Source organism: Capra hircus, chromosome 7 (genome assembly GCF_001704415.2).
Source record: "Capra hircus breed San Clemente chromosome 7, ASM170441v1, whole genome shotgun sequence".
In the NCBI taxonomy this organism is placed as follows: domain Eukaryota; kingdom Metazoa; phylum Chordata; class Mammalia; order Artiodactyla; family Bovidae; genus Capra; species Capra hircus.
The window spans coordinates 75986486-76013961 of record NC_030814.1 but is presented as its reverse complement, the minus strand read 5'-3'; the positions used below and the strand labels follow the sequence as shown (position 1 = coordinate 76013961).

At 41.2% G+C, this 27476-nt stretch overlaps 1 protein-coding gene across 1 annotated transcript in view; it reads right to left on the bottom strand.

The window, feature by feature from the left end:
* The window catches only part of TNFAIP8 (TNF alpha induced protein 8), a 142961-nt gene that overhangs the window by 104504 nt on the left and 10981 nt on the right, over positions 1–27476 (bottom strand). Inside the window, exon 2 of the mRNA XM_018050668.1 lies at positions 26986–27178. Within this exon, the coding sequence (XP_017906157.1) occupies position 26986 (1 nt within the window). The 5' untranslated portion in view covers positions 26987–27178. The remainder of the gene's footprint in view (positions 1–26985; positions 27179–27476) is intronic.

Below are 27476 nucleotides of genomic sequence, written 5' to 3'. Positions count from 1 at the left end.
GGGGAGCCCGTACCTGAGTGGCCCACAGCGCCAGAACTTATACTTCAAATGCCTCCATCTCTGTTGTGACAGTTTGAAATGTAAAGATTTATGTTTACTGCCCCCTCCCTTTAAGCACCGTGGCATTATTTGTCTCTTTATATCATGATAGAAGGCATATTACATTGACTTACTTGTAAATGATTTAATAATATGTACTCTTTCAATGATAATATTAGCCTCCCCATTCCTTCCAGACTTCTTTGTTCTGGTGCAGCACAGTTTCCAACACCGGGTTAGAAGTTAGGAAAAGGTATCACTTAAATCAATTTGTATTAAACAGAGATGTGTTGTCTTGCTTGTGGAAACATCCAAAAGGGAAACGTGTGCTACAAGATTGGTACAGAAGATCATTTAAAATAATTTCTAAAAGGATACTATCAGTTTATTGAAAGGAAATTACAAGAAAACAGGGATAGTTAAGTTAGTATCATTTCAGAAAAATGAGTTCCTGTAATCAGGGTCTTTGATTTCACAACATCGGGAATAAGATGGTAACTGTGTTGACTACACACTGTACTCAGATAATGATAAGGATTCCAAAGTTCAGGCTCTGGGGACTTTGGTTGCACCATGAAGGGTTTCCCTGTGGGTCAGGGAGGACCACAAGTTTACAAAAGGCCATCACTGTCTTCTGCACCAGTCATCACTCTCGCCTTTCCTCACAAGCTCTTTTCCCTAGCCAGTTCTATACAGTTCTATTCAGGAAAACAATAAGAATGGAAAAGGTCAATAAGACAATAAGAACTGGAAAGGTCAGTTTTCATTCCAATCCCTAAGAAAGGCAATGCCAAACAAGGTTAAAACTGCCACACAATTGCACTCATCTCACACGCTAGTAAAGTAATGCTCAAAATTCTCCAAGCCAGGCTTCAACAATACATGAACCGTGAACTTCCAGATGTTCAAGCTGCCTTTAGAAAAGGCAGAGGAACCAGAGATCAAATTGCCAACATCCTCTGGATCATCAAAAAAGCAAGAGAGTTCCAGAAAAACATCTATTTCTGCTTTATTGACTATGCCAAAGCCTTTGACTGTGTGGATCACAACAAACTGCAAAATTCTGAAAGAGATGGAAATACCAGACCACCTGACCTGCCTCCTGAGAAATCTGTATGCAGGTCAGGAAGCAACAGTTAGAACTGGACATGGAACAACAGACTGGTTCCAAATAGGAAAAGGAGTACGTCAAGGCTGTATATTGTCACCCTGCTTATTTAACTTCTATGCAGAGTACATCATGAGAAATGCTGGGCTGGATGAAGCACAAACTAGAACCAAGATTGCTGGGAAAAATATCAATAACCTCAGATATGCAGATAACACCACCCTTATGGCAGAAAGTGAAGAGGAATTAAAAAGCCTCTTGATGAAAGTGAAAGAGGAGAGTGAAAAAGTTGGCTTAAAGCTCAACATTCAGAAAACGAAGATCATGGCATCTGGTCCCATCACTTCATGACAAGTAGATAGGGAAACAGTGGAAACAGTGACAAACTTTATTTTTTTGGGCTCCAAAATCACTGCAGAGGGTGACTGCAGGCATGAAATAAAAGACGCTTACTCCTTGGAAGAAAATGTATGACCCCTAGATAGCATATTAAAAAGCAGAGACATTACTTTGCCAACAAAGGTCCATCTAGTCAAGGCAATGGTTTTTTCAGTAGTCATGTATGGATGTGAGAGTTGGACTGTAAAGAAAGCTGAGCGCAGAAGAATTGATGGTTTTGAACTGTGGTGTGGGAGAAGACTCTTGAGAGTCCTTTGGACTGCAAGGAGATCCATCCAGTCCATCCTAAAGGAAATCAGTCCTGAATATTCATTGGAAGGATTGATGTTAAAGCTGAAACTCCAGTCACCTGATGCGAAGAGCTGACTCATTTGAAAAGACCCTGATGCTTGGAAAGATTGAAGGCCAGAGGAGAAGGGGATGACAGAGGATGAGATAGTTGGATGGCATCACTGACTCAATGGACATGAGTTTGAGTAAACTCTGGGAGTCAGTGATAGACAGGGAGGCCTGGCGTGCTGCAGTCCATGGGGTTGCAAAGCGTCAGATATGGCTGAGTGACTCAACTGACTGAAGGTAAGATTAGCAGGGATCACATCAAAAACTGACAACCAACAAAGAGGAGGCAGTCAAGCTAAACAGAAGATGTTTAAATGACAATCTGGTAGATCTTCATTTTAGACCAACTGGCCTCTGAAAGCTCAATGCATAACTGCATTCACTCATTCCTTTATTACCTTAAACACAGCATGCCCACTGCATTCCCTAATGAGGGGTGCAGTCGCTACAGACAGGCAGGGGGTATAGTGATTCAGGCTGCGGAGCCAATGTGCTTGGGATCAAATCCTACCTCAGGGCTTCCCTGGTAGTCCAGTGGTTAAGACTCTGCCTTGCAATGCAGGGGACACGGGTTCAATCCCTGGTCCAGGAAGATTCTGCCTGCCATGGAACAGCTAGGCCCCTGTGCCACAACTACTGAGCCCCTGCTCTAAAGTCTGTGCTCTGCATCAAGAGAAGCCATGGCAATGAGCAGCCTATGAATCATGACTAGACAGTAGCACCCGCTAGATGCAAATAGAGAAAGGCCCCGTGCAGCAACAAAGACCCAGCATAGCAAAAAATAAAAAATAAATCAATTTTTAAAAAATGTTGTAACTAAAACAGTTTAAAATAAAATGGCTAAAAAGCCTTTTAAAAATATCCTATTTCTATCAACAGTAGCAGCAAGACCGTGGGTGACTTGTACAGTGTCCTGTGACTCAATTTACTCCTTCTTAAAGTAGAGAAAATAATAGCATCTATTGAAAAATGTTGCTATAAAGATGAAACAAGTTAATACAGATTAAAATCTTAGAAAAGCACCTAATATTTAGTAACTGCTCAAATCCCATGGGTGGAGGAGCCTGGTAGGCTGCAATCCATGGGGTCACTAGAGTCGGACATGACTGAGCGAGTTCACTTTCGCTTTTCACTTTCATGCATTGGAGAAGGAAATGGCAACCCACTCCAGTGTTCTTGCCTGGAGAATCCCAGGGACGGGGGAGCCTGGTGGGCTGCCATCTATGGGGTCACACAGAGTCGGACACGACTGAAGTGACTTTAGCAGCAGCAGCAGCAGCAGCACTAAATGCTATAATCACCATCGTTGGGGAGGCAGGCCAGTAGACCCACAGTTACAGTACAGTAGAGAATTCTGTGATAAGACACCCTGGGGGAATCCAGAAGGGCATCGTCCTATTTATGTGGGGGAGTCAGGGGCTGAGAAGAGGAGGATACACCTAGGAACATCTCACATCAGGAATGCAGATCAATGAGGCAGGTGGGCACTCCATGCAGAAAGAACAATATGTGTGAAAGCTTAAATTCAACTAACTGGAAGAAGGGCTTCCATAGTGGCTCAGACAGGAATCTACCTGCAGTGCAGAAGACCTGGGTTCAATCCCTGGGTCAGGAAGATCCCCTGGAGAAGGGAATGGCAACCCACTCCAGTATTCTTACCTGGGAAATCCCATGTCCATGGGGATGCAAAGGGTCAGACATGACTGAGTGACTAGGCACGCATAACGTACATAAGTGTAAGAAATAGTTCAGAATGGCTGAAGTACAGAATGCCTCTGGAAAGGGGGAAGGAAATGAGACTTGAGAGTTGGACCAGAACCAGTTAATGAGGCCTTTCATATTTAAGTGAAGGAGTCTGAACTTGATCCTGAAAGCAGGGGGGCCAATTTCTAGCATTTGAAGCTTGGGTGAGACAGGATGGGATTCATGTCTGAGAAAGAGCCTGCAGGAGGCAGAAACATGCAGGACAGTCTCTCCTCAGTTTATACTCAGAAGACAGAGGGCAGAAAGGTGGAGAATATTTCCATTCCAGCTGGTTGAAATGTTGACAGGTGGAAACCACTTACCCAGTAAATTTACTTAGGTGAAATATTTCACCCCCAAACAATGGTGGGAAACTATTACACACAGTGATAGAAACTTATTTTCTATTTACTTCTCACCATTGGGTTCACTTACACAATGTGAAGGGCTAGAACTTACGGGCAGGGTGATCCTCTCAGGAATGCCTGTGCCAGGGCTGGAACAGGCTCACCCTTCCCTCCCATTGCTTCCTGTCCTGCCCATGGTTATTCTGGTTCCTGCGCGGACCTTCTACTGAATTCAACTTGTTTTTCCTCTCAGTATTTTTTTTTCTCTGAAGCAAGCATTCACCGAGACTTCTGCCTTTGTGTCTCAATGGTAAAGAATCTGCCTGCAGTGCAGGAGACCTGGGTTTGACCCCTGGATCGGGAAGATCCCCTGGAGAAGGAAATGGAAACCCACTCCAGTATTCTTGCCTGGAGAATCCCATGGACAGAGAAGCCTGGCAGGCTACAGTCCATGGGGTTGCAAAGAGTCAGATAAGACTGAGCCACTAACACAACACATACATCTTCTTGGATTTACTTCACTCTCTTGCACCCACAGGATAATGGGAGAGAAAGCCCTGTCTCCTATCTTTGAGGGCTGTGAGATTCGAGTCACGATACATAGTGGTGCTGGCCCTCCCGAGAACAGATCCATCTACCCAAGCCCACCCCACAGCCTTCCTCACTCTGTGCACGGCAAGAGAGGGCAGAGGGAGGAGGAAGGGGGCCAAGTGTTTTCTGCGTAACTCGTTATCAGCAGCAAAACATTAACTGAGCATTCTGAACTCTGAGCATTTTCTACCAAGCAATACACAATTTAAACAAAACACGACGCTCATTAAAGTAACCATACTCTTTATGACCTCACTGGCGTGGGTAATGGAAAACCAAGTAGTTATCTCTACCAAAGTGGAATGTTTACTCTGGCTGCAGAGCTGTTCCCCTAAAGGAGTTCACCCAGAAACCAGGCCCCAGTTCCCCACTTTTCCCCGTTTTTGTGGTTTCTGCTTTGCAGGGCTCTAGGACACAGAAACTGTCTTTTTCAGAGAAGAGAAGCAGAGTAGGATATGGCAGGCATGACAGGTAGATCTCCCCATGCAACGTTCTAAAACATAATAAAAATCAAATGAATGAAGGCAGAAATCATAGTTTTAATGGCTCAAAGTATAATAATGTACAATATCAAATATGAAACGAGAAGTGGGAAATCCAAATAGGAAGTCTCTCTCCTTCAAGGGTGATTCAAAAGAAGGGCAGGGAGAAAGTTCAGAGCTATTTTCTCCCCAGCACATGACAGGAAACCTGCTTTGCTTAGCAGTTTGGCATTTTCATTTGTTTTTGTAGGTGAACCACCTTAGCTCATATGCCTAAAGTGTTAATTAAGAATGGAAATTAATGCACTGAGCCAGCTAACCCAGATGAAAAGATGATGGTCAGGAGAGCAACACCCTCCACGTGAGCTCATAAAATGTCCACTAAACGATGATGAGGAAAAGGAGGGGGACGCACCATGGAAAACCAGATGGCTCTCCCACTCAGTATGGATGAGTAATCTGACAGTTCTGCAAACCAGTTTTCCAAGGGAAACAGAGATCATTTTCAGCTCATCCTTCCCATAGAAAGGTGAATTTTTGCTTGTAACACTTACCCAGTGACTACCAGGAAACATACTAGAAGCAGAGGAGGGAAAAAAACTGTTCAAGTTTCTAGAAATTATTTTCTCTCATAAAAAATTCCATGTTTCTAGCCTATCTCCCTTGAAATATAAATCTGTTGGGATTATCACCATGAAAGCACACGAATCTTCTTGTCCATAAAATACTAGTAAGCAGTCACACGAGCTACAGCTGAGAACCAAATGATCTGAACATACGGATGGTTCAAACAGATGGTTTGAAGGTCAAGTTCAAAGACCTAGCAAGTCTGACCCCAAATAGGTCACCACATATGGTCCTATGATTCAAAATATCTAGTGAGTGATGAACCAAAATTTCCTTTCCCTTATTTGCTAAAAGATGGAGAGTAAAACAATGAAAAATATTTCAGAGCTTGATGGGACCTTACAAATTATTTCATCTAAGTGGTGTCTTCTTTCTTATGATAAACTGGAAAATTCCTAGGCACATCTTTCTCACCCCTGTCCAGTACCTGGACTCTCATTTGACTACACCTTCCCCCACAAAAACAGTTAGATGAGACACTGGAAGGGGGAAGAGGGCATAGTGGGAATATTAGCATCCTGGTTGATACTTGGAATACATTTTACCTTAAGCAATAGGATTGTATTTCTGATCCATTTTAAGTATCTTATCTTGATACTTCCAGGCCAGTTCCCATTTCTTTTCCACATAAAGACATTGGGTAAAAGTCTTTAAAACGTGTAAATCAGATTTCTGTGGAAAAATTAGTTCTACCAACATTCCCTGAGGGCCTAGTAAATGCCAGACTTAGAAGTGGGTGATAAGACACAAAGATGGGGCTACCAGGTCTCCAGCCTGAAGGAGCTGAGGCACATACAGAACTACAAAAATCACATGTAATTTAGGTGTGTAGAAAGTATCATGAAGATCCAGAGAGGGAAGAGCTTATTGCTGATGAGAGAAAAATCAGAGAAGGCTTCCGATAGGAGATGATGCTTCACTGGGGCTTTGAAGGCTGAATAGGAGCTGGCCGAGTAGAGAAGGGGGAATCAGGGAAGGATAGTCAGTAGGAACAAAACAATACACAAAGGAGTACAAACTGTGGAATATACCAGATGTCATGGGCATAGGGTATCCGATGGGAAAGGGAGGGAAAGTAGAAAGACAGGGTGAAGCAAAATATGAGGAGCTCTGAACACTAAAGATTTCAGACTTTACTCCATAGCCAATGAGGTTTATTAATTGATGGTTTTTTTACACATGGAAGTAACACAATTGGGTGGCAAGTTCAAGACTGGACTGGAAGCCAAGAGACAAGTGAGAAATAATAATCATGGTTATACAGGGATCTGACTTTCAGACAAGTGTCTCCATCACTTTCAAATCACAGCTCGGGAATCATTTGTGACATTTTTAGCATGAGGCAGCCTAAAACCTGCCACCAGGATAGTCCCTGCCATAACAGGGATCAACATGTACCCTGAGGATATATAGCCTCACCCCAGAAGAATGCCTCGTCCTCTTTCTCATCCACCTCATGTCCACTCCACTAAGGGAGTGCACCACACAAGTTAGCCTGAGGTTTGTGAAAGAAAGGCCTCTGACATAAACTATGTTCCGATACAACCACGAGAATAAAACCAATGAGAGCCCAATCTATAGAGTCTCAGGTGGTCCCAGCCTGAACATTAACCAGCTGCTTGATCTCAGGCAAGTTATTCAGCTTCCTTGGCCTTAACTTTTCTCATCATAAAATAAGAACAAAAAAGCGATCTTCAGAATGTTGATATTATGTTTAAAAACAGATCCTTGTAAAGTATATAGTGGGCTTCCCAGGTGGCTCAGTGGGTAAGGAATCTGCCTGCAATGCAGGAGACACAGGAGACATGGGTTTGATCCATGGGTTAGGCAGATCCCCCGGAGAAGGAAATGACAACCCACTCCAGTTTTCTTGCCTGGAGAATCTCATGGACAGTGGGGTCTGGCAGGCTACAGTCCATAGGGTCACAGAGTCGGATGTGAGTGAAGCGACTAAGCGCACATACACGCACAAGCGCACAGTAAACAAGAAAAATAATACTCATCCTTATACCCACGTCTGACAACAGACAGCCTCTGCAATGGGATATTGCTTCTAAGCTTCAAGTACAAAAAAAATCTAGCTAGTGATAACTATTAACAAATGACATGGTTTTAGATGGTCTACTTTTCGAAGATGGAGGGTTCCCTGTGAAGCTGGAAAGCCTATTTTAACTTTATCCTCTCTAAAATGTGTAATGCTTACTTAAACAGAACATGCTGTAAAAATGAAACCACCTTTCTGATGATGTGGTCACCATGCTTTTCTCAACGGCCTGCTGAGGTAAAGGGAAGAGCTATTACAAATGACTTGATAGGAATATAGCCCCAAAATATAATAACAGTCTTAAGTGAACTAGAACCTTTAAAAATTGTAAGTCACTATATAAGTACACCTGTAACTTATATAATACTGTACATCTAGTACATCAATAATATCTCAGTTTTTTTAAGTTAAAAAAAGGAAAAATGGAGACTTGATATACTACAGATTGGCTGTCAATGGGGTTTAAATTATATCCTAAGCATGTCTATAACATTCCCTGCTTTCACATGTAAAATACATATTACAAGTGTTACCTGACACCCACAGAATAGGCTTGTGGTTGCCTTTTCCCCTTATTCTTATATCCTTAGACTTTTTAACTATGTAAAATTTCAAACATACACAGAAGTAGAAAGAAAAATATAACAAGCCCTCACTATCCATCACTCACCCTCAACAATAATCAGCATGTTGCCAACCTTGAGCCACTTACACCTCTCCATCCCTTACCCTTTGTTGGTTGGTTATCTTTTCTTTTTTACAGCTTCATTGGGGTACAATTTATAATGATAATTGTACAATGCAATGAGTTTTGGTAGATTTAGAAAGTTCTACAACCATCACCACAAGCCAGTTTTGGAAAATTTCATCATCCCACAGGTGCCTGTTTGCCCTTAATCCCCATTCTCACTTCAGCTTCAGACAACCATGCATCTATTTTCTATCTTTACACATTTGCCTTTTCTGGACATTGCATATAAAGGCAATCTTACAATACAGTCTTTTATATCTGGTTTCTTGTACTTAGCATAATATTTTCAAGGTTCATCCATGTTGTAGCATACTTAGTACCTTCTTTTTAATTGCTAAATAGTATTCCATCGTATAAATATGTCACATTTTGTTAAACATTTACCAACTGATGGATATTTAGGCTGTTTCTAGTTTGGGGCTCTTATGTATAATGCTTCTACAAATATTTTCTTAGATGTATTTGTGTGAATATTTTTTTGTTTCTCTTTGGCAGAAGTGGAACTACTGGGGTTTTATTGCTTTCTACCCAACATCATGTCAAAATATCCAGAGTTTGAATGGACCTTGAACATCACATGTTCTAACCTTTTATTTAACAAAAGAGGAATCTGAAGACCAGAGGCATTAACTGATTTGCTTTATTCATAGTTCACTGGTGATAGAAACAGAATTTAAACCCGGACTTCCATTTCCTTCTTTTTCAGTCAGTTTCATTGTTCACCCACCTCCCTCACGGAGCCCTCTTCGCTCTGCCCTATTCTGGATTGGTCATTCTCTCTGCTCCAGAGCTGCTGTTGAAGAACTTCTCTCCTTAGTCAATGTAGGATGCCCTTATACCTCTTTTCAACTCTCACATCCTCCCCACAAACATCCTAAGGCCTTCTGTCTCACCCCTGGGGAACTGGGAACTTATTACTGAGCCTTCTTGGGATTCTGTGAGTACATCAGTGACTTCTGGTCCTCTCTCCTTACTCTACCACAAGCATTTTATTCTTGACCATCTCTCTCTGCAAACTCATTTGCCATCACTTCATCTGCTTTCTTTCTTCAAGTTATGTGTGGTTTGGGGTTATAGACATCTCCTAGGTTTATAAGACGGAGAAGGCAATGGCACCCCACTCCGGTACTCTTGCCTGGAAAATCCCATGGATGGAGGAGCCTGGTGGGCTGCAGTCCATGGGGTCATGAAGACTCGGACACGACTAAGCAACTTCAATTTCACTTTTCACTTTTCACTTTCACGCATTGGAGAAGGAAATGGCAACCCACGCCAGTGTTCTTGCCTGGAGAATCCCAGGGATGGGGGAGCCTGGTGGGCTGCCATCTATGGGGTCGCACAGAGTCAGACACGACTGAAGTGACTTAGCAGCAGCAGCAGGTTTATAAGAATAGGGTATGCAGAAAATATCCTGATCTTTTGCCCTTTTCAATTGTTTAAGGGGATTTTCAAGAGAAGAAAGCAAATTGTTTTTGATAGCTTGAAAGCAGAAGTCTCCAACAATCGTGAGACTGTGATGAAACATTTGGTAAATGAAATTACAGGGACAATGAAAATTTCATTCAAATTAGAAAACGGAGAAGGAGATAAAACCCTGCCCCAAATCCCAAACAAGAGTTTCATTCCATCAGTGTCTTTACATGTGCATGAAAAAAGGCTACCTTTCACTATTCAAAGAGTCAAACAGCCCTGACTTCACTCTGTGGCTGGTTATTACTCCGTTTGCCTAATTTAGGAAAATAAGCGCTCGGTTTGAAGATGAAAATAATTCATGGGATTTTAAAAATAAAAGCATTATCCTAAGTTTCCTAATAATATGTTTGCAAACACCAAGATCACAAAACTGATTCTGAATATTTCTTTTTTTTTTTAACGTACATAAATCAAATCCACTATGATTGCTCTCTCTCTTGAAAAATGTTTAGCTGTAAATTATGCCCCACAGGAAGGAAGCTGTGGCTGTACTTACATACAGTAATTGGCTGCTATTATCCAATCAGCAAATATTTATTGGGCATCCAGTGTACTAGGCACAGCAGGGGAAATAGAAGTAGATAAAGATATGGCCCTTATGACCCTTATAATCTACTTGTGATAAGACAAAAGCATGAAAAGGTAAATAGTACAAGGAAGTATGTGATTAAGGGGCATGGGGAGAAGTGATAAAGAATTTTAGAAATTACAGAGTTGACAACTTGGATAATACCAAGGAAGAAAAGGGAAATAAGGGCACCAAAACCCTAAAGCTCACACACAGACGAAAGCTGAATTGTGACAGTGATTATGCTATTTGCCTGCTCAAAAATTCTCCTGGTTCTTATCACTAGGAATCAAAGAAAATTCCACACTTCCCAGCTCCACCTTCAAGACCTCACAGGCGCTTGCTATTTCGCCTTGCCAGGTTTTGCTCCAGCTGCATGTTCCTTGAACACACAGATACCTAATGCTGTTCCATCCCCTCTAGGCTCCTGATGTTCTGTCCTTCCACACCTTTTCCCACAATCTCAGCCACTGAAAATCCATCAGCTTTACATGCCATCTCCTTCCCTGGAGCACCTCCAGCACTACACGAGATCCTGGCCTCTTGAGATAGCCAGTCTCCTCTTGCCAGGAAATACTGCCAGGATGCCAATACTTGCCTCATCTCTACCTCAGGACTCATCTCTCACCTTGACATTCCTACCTTATCCCAGGGCAAGAGCAGCTTCATAATGTCACAGGTGATACACAAACAGTGGGACAAAGCAGGAGTCAGGCATGGGATAGGAGTGGGGTTTGGGGGAGGAGACTGGAAATAATAAACAGGAACTGCTTACAGGGTTTGCTGTTGGTCAGCCATTCCTAAGCAGTCTAAATCTGGTAGAATCCCCAGAACCAAAGGTATTTCATAGTTCTCTCATTGAGAACATTTCTTCTGAATCCTCTAATATTTTAGAGACCTTGCCCAGTGCAAGTTGTCGCTGGAATTCAGACTAACTTATGGTCTAACAGAGTTGTTGCAGGTCTTCTTGGGACTCACTGTAGCTCGTCTAGATGACTAATAGGACTGAATACCTCTATTTAGGCCATAAATGAAAGTAGAAAAAAAAAAATACGGGACCAATCTTTTGTAGGTCCTTTTATAGATCAAGCCACAGAAAACCGCACAAAGATGCAGTCACTCTTTTCGGAAACAAATCCAATCATCATTCCCGTGCTAAATTATGAGGGTATGGGCTTTCCAGGTGGTACCAGTGGTCAAGAACCCGCCTGCCAGTGCAGGAGACATAAGAGATGCGGGTTCAGTCCCTGGGTTGGGAAGATGCCCTGGAGGAAGGCACAGCGACCCACTGCAGTATTCTTGCCTGGAGAATCCCCATGGGCAGAGTAGTCTGGCGGGCTACGGTCCATAGCATCGCAAAGAGTCAGATACAACTCAAGTGACTTGGCACCCATGCACAATAAGCAGAGTAAAGCAAGGATACAGATTCTCCTTGACTTACAATGGGCGTCCTGATAAATCCATCATAAGTTGAAAATGCATTTAATACACCAATGTACAGAACATCATTGCTTAGCCTAGCCTGCCTTAAGTGTGTATAGAACTCCTACATTAGTTGGATAAAATCATCTAACATAAAGACTTTTGTATAACTGTTAGATATCTCACGTAATTCACGGAATATTGTGCGTGCATGCATGCTAAGTCGCTTCAGTCCTGTCTGACTCTTTGAGACCCTATTGACTGTAGCCCACCAAGCTTCTCTGTCCATGGGAATTCTCCTGGCAAGAATACTGGAGTGGGTTGCCATGCCCTCCTCCAGGGGATCTTTCTGATCCAGAAATCAAACCCCTGTTTCCAGCATCTCCTGCATTGACAGGCAGGTTCTTCACCACTAGCGCCACCTGGGAAGCCCATGGAATACTGTACTTAAAGTGAAAACCAGAATGGTTGTGTGAATACAGCATGGTTCCAAGTGTATGGGTAGTTTACCATCGTGATCACATGGCTGACTGGGGGCTTCACTGCCCAGCATCACAAAAGAGTATGCACCAACTGTCACTAACCCAGAAAAAGATCAGAATTCAAAATTCAAACCACAGTTTCTACAGAATGCACATGGCCTTCTCATCATCATAGAGTCAAAAAATCTTAAGTAGAGCCATCGTAAATCAGGGACCATCTGAAATAATAAAATATACCAATTCCTAACAGGAGAGCTGGCCCAGAGGGTAAACTTACCTTGAACTGACATTTATATGAATGATTCTGACAGATGATAGAAATAGCAAAATAATTAAGAACCTCCCTATAGGAAAGCTACAAAATCACATTAAAGGGCAGTTGGTTCTCATTGTAGAAAGGAGTGAATGTGGCTTGAAATCAACAAAGGGAGTAAAAATCTAGTCAAGTTAGCCTGGGGCCAAAGACAGAGGATTAGTTCCAAGAATAAGTATATAGTGCTTGTTAGAATTCTGTACAGTTTGGTTTTAAATGCCTCTCTCTCTCTCTCTTCAGAGACTATATCCACAGACCTCAAAGAGATTCTGGTATTTAGCCTAATGATTTCCACATGTTAAACACACCTCATTGCCTACAGGCACCAGTGAAATTAATTTCTTCTGAAAAAGGAGGCTAGGGTTTGATTCTTCTATGTAAAATTATTCCGTTCTATTAGTTGTGGGAGACCTGGACTTCATTAGCAAACAACTTGAAGCTAGTTACACAAACCTGCTGATAAGAAAAGGCTGCCTTCCAGCTGTTCCCCACACACTTTTGTGAATAAAGAGCCATTGCCTGGGCAAAAGTCTGTCTAATCTCTTAAAGATGCTTTATTTCCATTTAATAAAACATTTTAGAGTGGCTCATGGTCTTAATCTCATTTACTGAGCTGCAAGATTTAATAAAATTATTTGATAATGTTTGTGCTCCAGTATATCTCAGCAGTATCAGAATAAGATCACATCTTTTAAAAATTCACAATGTTGACATTTCCTCAGGCTACATCTTTGCTTTAGTGTCTCCATTTCTTACTCAAGAAAGGGATCAATTGAACTCCAATCCTTTCACTGAGAAAACAGAGTCAAAATGCCCATAAAAACATAGCAAACTGTGTAGGAAATCATGTTAAGAGAAAAGCAGAATATTAAACTATGTATATGCTATGGTCACAGGTATACTGCATAACTAAGGATAAGGATGGAAAGAAACATGAAAAATGAAACGTTTTCTCACAAACCTCTGAAACCTAAGTTTTTCTTCTTTCTAGTCTCCTTTATTTCTGCTAGGAGTTGTCTTATAGTGGGTATAGTTTGTTTGCTTTTTAAAATTATCAGGATAAGATCTGACCTCATCAGACAAGATCTTATGAGCCAGTTACTCAAAGGCAGTGACTGTCTGGACCACCCTAGACAGAGGTCTCTCCTTTCCTGAATATTCTTCAGCAATAGCAACTCCACAATTTCCAAGATTAATCCCGGAAGGGGGAAAGAAACTCTGTCTAACCTGTTGTTGGTAGTGGATTTCAAGGACATGTCCTCATTTTTAGTTTCATACTAATCTTTAAATGGGCTTCCCTCATAGCTCAGTCGATACAGAATCTGCCTGCAGTGCAGGAGACCAGGGGTTTATTTCTGGGTTGGGAAGATCACCTGGAGAAGGAAATGGCAACCCACTTCAGCATTCTTGCCTGGAGAATCCTGTGGACAGAGGAGCATGGCAGGCTACAGTCCACGGTGTTGTAAGAGTCGGACATGACTTAGCGACTAAATCACCACCAATCTTTTAAAGAAAAGTAAAAATGATATTTGGGTAATCATAAAAATGAAGTTATTCATATTTCCTGAGAACATGGAGACACAGATGACTTCTAGACATGAACAAAACTTAGTTACTGCTCTCAGGAAAGATATTTAGTAGGGGGCAGACAGCTGCCAATTAAGGTGCGGTGTCATAAGTGATAACATAAACAACATAAAGAGAGGGAGACCAGAATGAGCTGTTCAAATTCTTAAGAGGAAGACATTACTCTTGGACTCTTTTCCTGTTAAAGAACAGGACCAGGAAAAGTTGCATAAAGGAGGCAACATATGAACCAGATCCTGAAGGATAGCCTTTGCCCAGGAAAGAGAAGTGATGGGCATGCAAGCAAGGGGGATATAACCAGCAAAAATCAAAGCAGGAATAGTGGGTTGTGTGCTAGAACAATGCACAGTATAGGAATGGGAACCAAAGGAAATAGGCAGAAGAGTAGTGGGGATCAGACTTGGCCTTCAATACAGAGAGAAGGGTGAGGCAAGCAAGCAAATATTGTCCTTTGGGGCCTGGGCAAGGAGTCTTGCGTTTGCTTTTCTATTTAATCCCAACAATTTGTTTTACAAGTGAGAAGATTGAGGCTCCAAGAAGTCATATACAGTTTCTGAAAAGCACACCCATCACCTACACATCCTGGAACTAGCATTGTATCCTGTCCCCAGCAGGTCCTCGACAAATACTGCCGAATGCATGGATGATGAACCAGCAGGCCCATGAGCTGCTGGTCCACAATAATGCACTTCCAAGACTTGTTTAAGACAGAAAATGGGAGCCACTGACAATCTGGGGTTAGAGGATGTGCAATCTGAGAGCTGTGTGTTAAGAAGAGGACAGTAAAGGCTGCAGAGATAGGGGGTTATCTAATACTGGGAGACTAGTGTTTACTGACAACACCTTGCTTTGCTCAGTATGCTTTGTTTATAAAGATTTTTCTAAGAAAGTACTGGGCTTCCCTGGTGTCTCAGATGGTAAAGAGTCTGCCTGCAGTGCGGAAGACCTAGGTTCAATCATTGGGTCTGGAAGATCCCCTGGAAAAGGAAATGGCTACCCACTCCAGTATTCTTGCCTGGAGAATCCCATGGACAGGGGAGCCTGACAGGCTACAGTTCACGGGGTTGCAAAGAGTCAGACAGGACTGAGCAACTAACACTAAAGGAAATATTAGACTGCCTCAAAAACTCAACTGAAATCTAAATTCTCTCCTTTCCCAAATGTATTTTTATTATGAAATTTAAGAATAGAAGGTATAAAATGAAGTTAAACTCGTTTTTCTCCTTCAAATCCAAATTCCACTATTAATAGTGTATTGTTCATTCTTTGAAAAAGCTTATGCACTCATAAACACATAATATGCCTTTTTTTAAAACATAATGAGATCATTATTTTGCTTTTCTATTTAATCTGTCCTAGAGATCTTTCCACATCAGTACACACAGACCAACCTTGTTCTAAAGTTGCATAATGTTTCATGTCATGGAAGTACTGTAATGTATATAAGCTGTTTGTACATATTTAAGTTGTTTAAACTTTTCATTTTGTTTATTCTTAAATACAACACTGCAATAAACTCTTTTAGTCTCAAACTAAATTCACTTGTGATCACTTGTATCAGTTTCTGGGATAGTCACAGATGGGCTCTCTGGTATAAGACATAATTTAGCAAATTTCCTCAGATATTCATATAGTTTGCAGTCACGTATCTTAGCAATGAAGGGGAACACAAAGATAACTTAAAAATAAATTTACTCACAGGAGTATCTCATTTTAGTGCTGGAGCCTATAGCAAAGACTCAGGGCCAGAGTTCTAGCTTTCCACCCGGAGCCTCTGGTATGGAATTCCTCCTTCCACGCTGAGGTAGGGTGGCATTCCCTCCGGAGAAATCCAGGCCTCTACCTTCCTGCTCTACCAGTGGTTTGGTTTCCATGATTAAAATAGCAATGAAAAATTCAGATGACAACAATCAACAATCAGAATCACAGAATTTCAGAGCTGAAGGGATTAGAGATTATCCAGTCTATACCTTACATTTCTCAGATGTGGTGATTATGACCCAGAGGGATGACTATCTCAGCAAACTCACCTAGCAGGTCACCACACAGCCCACCTTCCACACACCTATCTAGAGCTTTCTCCATTATACAGTACCAAAAACCATTTGTGCGCTAAGTTGCTTCAGTCGTGTCTGACTCTTTGTGATCCTATGGATAGTAGCCTGTCAGGCTCCTCTGTCCATGGGATTCTCCAGGCGAGAACATTGGAGTGGGTTGCTATGCCCTCCTCCAGGGGAATCTTCCCAACCCAGGGATCGAACCCATGTCTCTCACATCTACCTGCACTGGTAGGCAGGTTCTTTATCACTAGCACCACCTGAGAAGCCCAAAAATATCTGCTGCTGCTACTGCTGCAAAGTCACTTCAGTCGTGTCAGACTCTGTGTGACCCCATAGATGGCAGCCCACCAGGCTCCCCCGTCCCTGGGATTCTCCAGGCAAGAACACTGGAGTGGGTTGCCATTTCCTTCTCCAGTGCATGAAAGTGAAAAGTGAAGTCGCTCAATCATGTCCGACTCTTACAATAGAACTTAGCGACCCCACGGACTGCAGCCCACCAGGCTCTTCCAGGCAAGAGTGCTGGAGTGGGGTGCCAAAAATATCTGCATTCTCTGCTAAACCATTTCAAAAATATCACATAAGAAAAATGTGTCTACAATATTTCCCTGGACAGAAACAATCATGCTTAAAAAAAATTATGAGAACATATGTAGAGATAGCGCAGACAAATCTTATTTTAGATAATTTAAAACACTTTCTCCACCAAATTCATTACTAGAATGTCTACCAAGTGTCAATACTGACACATTGAAGTGTCACCTTCCTTCTCCCACCCCTTGTGTTAACAAGCAAGTGCTGCTAACATCACTGACCTGTTATCAGCAAGACAAGTAGCGCTCAGGTTGTCTGCAGGCCTCATAATGGATTTTCAAACCTGGGACTACCCCATGCTGTGAGACTCTGGAGCCATATTTCTGTTACTCCCCACTCCCTTTCCCATTCATGCTGCACAGTCTAAATCAAGGGTGTTGAATAGCTCTGACAGAAGTCTGTTCAAGAACTAAACATCATAGAGCCGTCAGCTCCACCCTCCAACCCCTGGAGCCCAGCAAGGTTACCAACCTTGGGCAAGAGCTACAAGCTTCCTCGGTAATGCCTGTGTTTCTTTCTTTTTTTTTTTTTAAACTGACCTATAGGTGATTTACACCATTTCAGGTTACAGCAAATTGACTCACCTATACATTCTTTTTTTTCAGATTCTTTTCCATTATATGCTATTATAAGATATTTGAATATAGTTACCTGTGCTATATAGAAGGTCCTTGCTGAGCCTGTATTTCTTCATGAGGAAGTACAGCAATATGGTTAAGAACCAAAGGATGTGAATATCAGCTTTGGTTTTGGCCTTGGGTAAGGATTTAAACTCTCATGGTCTCAGTTTCCTCATCTTTAAGAAGGATATAATAACAACAGAACTGAGGATTTGGTAGAGGCTCAACATTTATTGAGCCTGGTACAAAGCACATAGTAAGTGCTTGATGAATAATGAGGGTCTACCACCACAGCTGGTTTACCAGGAGCCCACCAGAGGCCAAAGACAAAAACACAGGCAGCTGGGCATAGAAAAAGAAGAAAAAGCCTTCTGCAGGATTTCTGCTAAATTAACAAAAGAGGAAAAAAAATAGCTACATTTTTATACAAGTTCTTATTTGCCTATGGAGATTCCTTGGAGCAATAGCCTCATTGCAAGGTCTGTCTCAAGTGAGACTTAAAACACTAGATCTGGATTGGTGCAGCCACTGTGGAAAACAGCATGGCAGTTCCTCAAATAAATACAGAACCATCATATGACCCAGCCATTCCTTTCTGGGTATTTATCTGAAGAAAGTGAAAACACTAATTCAGAAAGACATATGCACCACTGTGTTCACTGCAACATCATCTACAATAACCAATATATGGAAACAACCAATCCACTGACAGTCAAATGGATAAAGAAGATATACATATAGATAGATAGATAGATAGATAGATAGATAGATAGATAGATAATGGAATATTTGTTGTTTAGTTGCTAAGTAGCATCCTACTCTTTTGTGATCTCATGGACTGTAACTCACCAGGCTCCTCTGTCCATGGGATTTCTCAGGCAAGAATACTGGAGTGGGTTGCCACTTCCTTCTCCAGGGGATCTTTTTGACTCAGGGATCAAACCAGTGTCTCCTACATTGGCAGGTGGATTCTTGACCACTGAACCACTAGAGAAGCCTTATAATGGAATATACTCAGTCATAAGAGAATGAACTCTTGCTGTTTATGACAACATGATGGATCCTGAGGGCATTATGCTCAGTGAAACAGATCAAAGAAAGACAAATACTATATGATTTCACTTATATGTGGAATGTAAGAAACAAAACAAATGAACAAACAGAATAAAACTAAACTCGTAGATATAGAGAATGGAATGGGGTAGCCAGGCGGAGGAGGGTTGCGGGGGGTGGACAAAATGGATAAAAGGGGTGGGGGTCAAGAGGTACAAATGCCCAGTTATAAAATAAACAAGTCATGGGGATGTAATGTACAACATGGTGATTATAGTCAATAATATTGTAGTATGTGGTCTTCCTCGATGGCTCAGCAGTAAAGAATCTGCCTACAATGAAGAAGACTTGATTTTTTTTATTAATTATTTTTTATTGAAGGATAATTGCTTTAAAGAAGTTTGCTGTTTTCTGTCAAACCTTAACATGGATCAGCCATAGCTATACATACACCCTTTCCCTTTCGAAACTCCCTGCCATCTCCCTCCCCCATCCCATCCCTCCAGGTTGATACAGTGCCCCTGTTTGAGTTTCCTGAACCATACAGCAAATTCCCATTGGCTATCTATTTTACGTACGGTAATGTAAGTTTCCATGTTGTTCTTTCCATATAGCTCACCCTCCCCTCTCATCTCCCCATGTCCATAAATCTATTCTCAATGTCTGTTTCTCCATTTTTGCCCTGTAGATAAACTCAGTTTTGATCCCTGGGTTGGAAAGATCCCCTGGAGGAGGAAATGGCAACCTACTCCAGTATTCTTGCCTGAAGAATCCCATGGACAGAGAAGCCTGGTGGGCTCTAGTCCAAAGGGTCGAAAAGAGTCGGACACAATTGAGCAACTGACCACATTGTAGTATATATTTGGAAGTTGCCAAGAACATAAATCTTCAAAGCTCTCATCACAAGAAAAAAAAATGCAGGTGAATGTTTTTAAAAGCCATATACCACAATGCTCTTTTTTTTTTCTTTTTAAAATTATATGGACCTGAGATACTCTAGGACTTCCCTCATAGCTCAGTTGGTAAAGAATCTGCCTGCAATGTAGGAGATCCCAGAGGTTCTCCAGAAGAAAGAAAGGAAAAAAAAAAAAAAAGCACAACCACAGGCCAGGACCTGACAAGGAGATCCAGGGCAGGGAAATCTCTGGACCATAGTGCAGGTCAAGCCTAAAATCGGGCAAGGTCATACCCATATGACAGTGCTCAGAGAATTACGAGGTAACAGAGGTCAAAGGCCACAAACTCAACTGATAAACAGAATGTGTGGCTGACTGAGGTAATAAAGAAGCAAGCAGCAGGGGCTTTGGCCAATGTGGTATCAATGCTGACCACTTGGCATTTCCATTTCAAAAACTAAATAGTGTGTTCGTGTATAAGAAAATCAGGGATCATGTCTGGGCAAGGGCTCCCATTATAATGTCCTGCCATTGGTTCTGGTGATCAAAAAGGGAAGAGGAAAAAGGTCAGCCAGGAAAGGAACGGCCAGGCACCCTCAGAGATGCAGGGGCCCGGGCCATAACACTCACAGTGAGAAATAAAATACTGGCCGTGGGGAGGGCACGTACGCAGGTGTGGGGACCATGGTGGCGTCTGGTGTGGGGCCAACACTCTGTGAGCCAGGCGTTCCTAATGCTCATCTTGAGAAAGTAGTATCATGAGAACATGGTGTAACAACTCGATGCAGTGAGGTCAGGGACAAGGTTCCACAGGTGCAGCGCCCACATACCTGCTCAGAGAAGGGCTTCCACGGGGAGCTGAGTCTGAGGCAAGGGCACACCTGATTGGAGGAAAAGAGCCAAAGAGGCAGGGCAGTTCTGAACAGGCTAAAGGAAAGGGGAGAAAACACACCTTTCCAATTCATTCATTTCTTGAAAAAGGATATATTTAATGCTCTTTATCCATTACAAGGTACAGTTGAGGTTACAAAAATAAAAAGCCATAGTTACTGGGAGCAAGTGCCTCATCATTTTAGGTTAATGAGAGGGAGAGATTGTTTGGCACCAGGGTTGACCAAGTCATAAACTTGGACTTGGTAACATACTAGCTCACTAAGCACTGTGTTGGAAGGCTAGACAGATAGCAGATTGAAGGGGAAAGATGTGCAGTAGATGCTCTCAAAAGCAACCTATAGAGGCTAATTAAATTAAATCATCATCATCAGACTTTTGACAATGATACTTTGTCTGAAGAAAGTGGAGTAACATATTTAAGATTCTCAAGGAAAGAAAATGTGAGCCAAGTAGATTATACCCAGCAAAACTGACCTTTAATATAAAGGTCATGATTTTATCAAGAAATTAGGAGCAAAGAAGAAATTATAGAATACTATTCCCATGAGACTTACCTAAGGAATCCACTAGAGAAACAGCTTCAATCAAAATTTGTAGAGGTAGTGATATGAGGATTGATGATAAGCATGACATATATAGTTACCTGTAGACATATGACTGAATGAGCACTGAAAGGGATCTATTTTAGTATATAATGGCTATATTATCTGACAGTGTACATAAAGTACAACCATTTACAAAATTGGGGAAGAATGAGTAAGGACATGCCAAATAAATTACTTTTACTGTTTTCATTAATCATAGCTGATTATTTGGAGACAGATATATGTGTAATACAGGATAATAAATGGGTAATTAAAAGATATTCTATCTCCCTTGGGACTAAAAAGCAAAGATTGTAAGTATTAAAGAAAGCAAATACAACTGCAACATAGAAAAGATTAAACAAAACCCCATAGTCTTGACTTTGAACTGGAAATATCAACATTAACTCACAAAGTATTTCATCTTTATATGTGTATATATGTTTGTATGGAAATGCATATGTATTTTCTCAGCTCTGACCAATGAAAGAGCCTATAAACAATGACCATTCAGTGAATGAACATCCCTAGTGCCTGGGTTATGGTCCTAAAATACCATTCTCATTAAAAGAAACCAGAGACTCTTGAAGAAACAGTTGAATCCAAGTCTAGGCAAAAAATATACAAGACAACCCTGGATCACCTTAACACTAGATATTATGGAAGCTAAGATCATGTCAGAAGGACTCAGGAGCCAAGTTGAAGAAGTTCCCACTAGTCAAAGATGGGACAATTTGAGCCTTATTAAGTATTTTTTAATCCCATGATCATGGTAATTTTAAAAAATACCCTAATTGGTCACCTCCTGAGAATGACAGGAAACCAATTAATTCTCAAGAACCGAATAAGTCAAAGGAAAAAATTGAGCATTTATCCTGTTTCTTTTTCTCCCCTGTGTAAGCTGCATACTGTGTAATCAAATAACAGATTGAAGGGATATCTATCTTTATAAAGTTATTCCAGCTAATAAAGTAAAGCAAAATGGTAGAATGAGAATATCACTATTTTGCAATCTCCAGAGAATTAATAGGTCAAGACATTAAGGATCAACAGCTTCTGAAGGCAAAAGAAGAGTGAAAAAATCAGATGTTGTGTGCCTCTCAGTGAAAGAATCCAACAGCACCTCTAATCTGAGCAAGAGAATCAAACCTGAATCTGATCAATCCTCTGGATCCAGACACAGGAAATAGAGGGCAAAGGCATAACCTGAAGTGTGCCAGGAGGGCACTTGTTAATAAGACTGTGGGAAGGACATCCCTTTTGGTCCAGTGGCTAAGACTCCACACTTCCAATGTGGGTGGGGGAGGTGCTTGGGCTCAATACCTGTTCAGGAAACTAGATCCCACATGCCACAGCTAAGAGTTCATATGCCTCAACTGAAGATCCTGCATGCCGCAACAAAGACTGAAGATCCCATGTGCCACAAAACTAAGCCCTGGTGCAGTCAAAGAAAGAAAAATAAATGCTAAACAAAAACAAAAAATCTCTACACATCAAATGGTCCAGATCCTTCAACAACAAAAACAATTCTTTTAAGTGAGGGAGGATGTTAAAGAAATCTATAGATTAAAAGAGACTTCTCTGTGGCACAGTGGTTAAGAGCCCGCCTGCCAATGCAGCGGACCTGCGTTTGACCCCTGGTCTAGGAAGACCCCACATGCCTTGGTGAACTACTGAGCCTGTGCTCTAGAGCCTGAGAGCCGAAACCCCTGAAGGCCACACACACTAGAACCTGTGCTCTGGAACAAAAGAATCCGCAGCGACGAGAAGCCGGTGCACCACAATTAGAGAGCAGCCCCTGCTCACTGCAACTAGAGAGAAGACCAGCACAAACAAAAATAAATGAGAGACTTAAAGGACACACATTTTAAAAAATAGCCAAGACTAAACTGCAGTGTATCAGGCTGCTCACTTGGGTGATAAAACCATAAAGAGATGCAAGGAAGTGATTACTGTAAAGGTTAGGATGGCATTTACTTTTGGAGGGATGAAGGCAAATGTGATTAGGGAGGGTATTTAAAGGCACTTTTGGGGAAGTTGGCAAAGCTCTATTTCTTAATCTGAGTGGCAGATGTATGAGTATCTTATAATAATTTATTAAGGTGTTACTTTGTTACAAGTGTTCTTTTTTTGTTATTTGTGTTTTATTTTACAATAAAAAGGTTTTAAAAGTATTAAGAAAATCTAACATTTCCCCCATATCATATAAAAAAAAACTCAAAATAGATTAAAGATATAAACCTAAGAGTGGAAACCATAAAACTCCTAGAAGGAAACATAGGTAGTCTTTGACATAAATTGTAGCAATATTTTTTTTGGATCTATTTCCTATGGCAAAGGAAACAAAATAAAAAAAATAAGCAGGGTCTAATTAAACTTAGAAGATTTAACATAAAGGAAACCATCTACAAAACTAAAAGACAGCCTACTGAATGAGAGAAAGTATTTGCAAATGATGTGACCTATATAACAGGTTAGTATCCAAAATATGCAGACTGCTCATATAACTCAATATCAAAAAAACAACAACCCAATCAAAAATTGGGCAGACGACCTGAATAGACATTTATCCAGAGAAGACATACAGATGGCCGACAGGCACATGAAAAGATGCTCAATGTCGCTACTCATCAGAGAAATACAAATCAAAACCACAATGAGATATCACCTCACACCTATCAGAATGGTTATCACCAAAAAAACCACAAATACCAAATCCTGGCAAGAATGTGGAGGAAAAGGAAACCCTTATGCCCTGTTATGGGAATGTAAGTTGGTGCAGCCACTATGGAAACTAGCATGGGGTTTCCTCAAAAATCTAAAAATAGAGCTACCATGTGATGCAGGGCTTCCCAGGTGGCATCAGTGAGAACGGTCTGCCAATGCAGGAAACCTAGAGACCTGGGTTCCATCCCTGGAGCTGAAAGGTCCCCTGGAGGAGGGAATGGCAACCCATTCCAGCATTCTTGCCTGGAGAATCCCATGGACATGGAAGCAACCTCAGTGCTCATGGACAGACCAGTGGATGAAGAACTGGTGTGTATTAAATACACATAGAATATTACTCAGTCATAAAAATTTTTTTTTTACCATTTTAACAACATGGATGGAACTGAGTATTATGCTTAGTAAGACAAGTCAGGCAAAGAAAGATAAATATTGCATTTATTGCTTATACATGGAATCTAATAACACAAATGAATGAGTATAACAAAGCAGAAACAAACTCACAGATACATAGAGAGAACAAACTACTGACTGCAGTTAACACTGAAGAGAAGGAAGAGGGAACGGGAAAGATGAAGGGAAGGGTATTAAGAAGTACAAACTCATATATATTAGTAAATAGTAATATAATATAGTAAAAAATATAATATAGTAAGTAATATAATAATATAATAATAAATAATATAATATAGTAAATAATATATATTATTACAAATAAATATAGCACAGGGAATATAACAAATATTTTATAATAACTTTAAATGGAATATAATCTACAAAAATATTGAATCACTATGTTGTATTAATATTATAAATCAACTATACTTCATTTAAAGAAAAGGCAAAAAAAAGTTAAGTTAAAGTTAAGTTAACTTTTAAGTTAAAGTTAAGTTAAAGTTAAGTTAACTAGACTTGTCAGCACAGTAAGAGCCAACTAGTAGAAAACCCAGCAAGATAACAGAGAAGCAGCCAGTCAGCCTGGAGCCAGTGTCTTATGAAGGCCTTCTGTCTCAATGAATTGCTCATGGTGACATTAAATGATTTCTTTTTGTTCTTTTTTTTTTTTTTTTTTTTAAGTCCTGCCACATAACATGTGGGAGGTTTAATTCCTAGACAAGGGATCCAACCTGTGCCTCCTGTAGTGGAAGCTCATAGTCTTAACCACTGGGCCACCAGGGAAGTCCCTGATTTCATCTATACTGTTATAATGAAAACTTGCCTTGTAACACTTCAAATCATATTTTAAAGCATAAGGCAAATAGTGTACTCCAAAATATCTCAAAGGTGCTCTCAATTCAAAACGACCTCTTGGATGCCTAACTGGAATTGCAAATAACTGTTGAGTGTTGATTTCTCACAGATATAAGATTAATCACTTGACTCAAACTTGTAGCATTCAGCATACCAACATAAGGCAGCTTTGAGTTCCCAGAATTAGACAAGAACCTTACATCTCTTACTCCCCTACTCAGCTCTAGATGCAAATTTAAAAAAAACAAATGAGAAAAAAATTTTCCCCAAACATTAAACATCCTAAAGTTTGAGTGAACTGCCACACACAAGATATTATTACAGCTTTGGCAAGTGAGTTCAGGACTAAGAGAAAAGCCACAAGCTCCCCAGGTCTGCACTGAACCCTGCAGACAGGACCTGGAGCAGCAGTTGCATTGCATGCCTGGATCAGAGTCACCAAACAAGAAGCATACTTAGCCCTGCATCTGCTAAGACCAACTCCCAGCTGCCAAGTGTTCTGCAAGGTGCAGTCCCTGCACAATGACCATCAAGAAGTTTTCCTAGGAGTTCCCTGATGACACAGTGGATAAGAATCCACCTGCCAATGCAGAGGACACAAGTTCAATCTCTAGTCTGGGAAGATTCTGCAAGCCTCGGAGCCCGGGCTCCTCAAGAAGAGAAGTCACGGCAGTGAGAAGCCTGTGTACAGCAACAAAGAGTAGCCTACAGGCGCTGCAACTAGAGAAAGCCTTCGAAAGCAACAAAAGACTCAGCACAGCCAAAAAGAAACAAAAAAATTAATTTAAAAAGAGTTTTCCCAGATTTTACTGAATTTGCCTCACACTATGATTCTACAACCTGAGCACAAATTTCCCATCTCAGACTGGCACTCTTCTGTAAAAGCCAATAATGAAACACACATTCCCCTGGGTTATGAAAATTGTCCAACGTCTTCCCAATACAAAAAAGGAGATAAATGTTATTTTCTACTTGGGAAGTGCAGCACCATTGATCTTGAACTTCCACATCCTTACTCTGAAATACATTGGTGAATTACATCTGAAATAAACATAGGACTTCAGTATCCTCTGCAATGGCAAGGGTCTGTGAACGACAGACCCTAAATGCCTGGACATGGCCCGCAGACTTAGTCTTCACTTGCACCTCGCTGAGGAGACGGAGGTGGCTTGTTGAAGGTCACTAGGTGAGTCAGTATCAGTCGAGCACACTCTCAAGGTTCACCTTTCTACTACTGAAAACACCACAATGTCAATTCTATCTCAATCTTAAAATGTGAAGAATAAAATGGGACGTAAACTGTGATGTAGACTCTGGCTGGAGGAGTCTAGAGCAGTTTTATTGAAGGGCAATATCCTGCAGCCGTTCAGAGCACGAGGATGGGATGAAGCTGAGGGTGTGGCTCCCTACTCAGCCACGCATCTGTGGCAGGTCATTTAACCTCCCAGAGCCTCAGTGCAGATTAACAACAATACCTTTCTCATAGATCTGTCAGGAAGATGAATTTAACAATGTGTATAAAGCATTTAGCACAGTGCCCACCCCATTGTAAGTACTCAAAAAGTACCGTTGTTGGATTGGGGTTGTAAACACTTCTATAAACATATAGAACTCTCTATCTGATGAACATCTGCTGGGTTTCAATGCAGCCTACTGTCTCCAAAGTAAGTGGTGCTATTTTTATAAACCCACAACATTAAAAAGTCATTACTAACAGTGCTTAAGTATATATGTGTGATTAATACCTTCCATATCTCTGCTTTGTTTTTTTTTCCCAACTACTCATCCTGGGTGGATAATTTTAATTCTAATAAAACCATGGATTATTATTATCATTAATAATGATGGCTTAGCTAGAGAGTTTCTAGAGCTTGGGAGCCTAGGGCTGGTGCAGATATTATTTGTCTTCCCAATAATCATGCCTCTCTCCCTTGTTCCCATTAGTACTGCCAACTCCCACAGTAGAAATGTTCCCCTTACTATCCACTACTTACTTTCACAGGTTCCCTGGCAGCTGTGACTCAGTTCTGGCCAGTGAGGCTTGAGGAGGCTTCAGGAAAGATTTATCCTCTGATGCAAAGAGATGGGGACTTCCCTCGTGGTCCAGTGGTTAAAACTCCACACTTCCAATGCAGGCACTTCAGGTTTGATCCCTGGTCAGGATGGCTTAAGTGGTAAAGAATCCACCTGCAATGCAGGAGACACAGAAGACATGGGTTTGATCCCCAGGTCAGGAAGATCCCCTGGAGGAAGACATGACAACCTACTGCAGTATTCTTGCCTGAAAAATCCCATAGATGGATGAGCCTGGAAGGCTACAGTCCATGGGGCTGCCAAGAGTTGTACACAATTGAGCACATACATGCAAAAAAACCACACACACAGGGAGGATCCCACATGCTATGCAGCATGGCCCAGCCTGGCCCCCAGATAGAAAGAAATAACTAAGTAGAAAGAAAAAAGACAGACACTACAGGAGAACAGA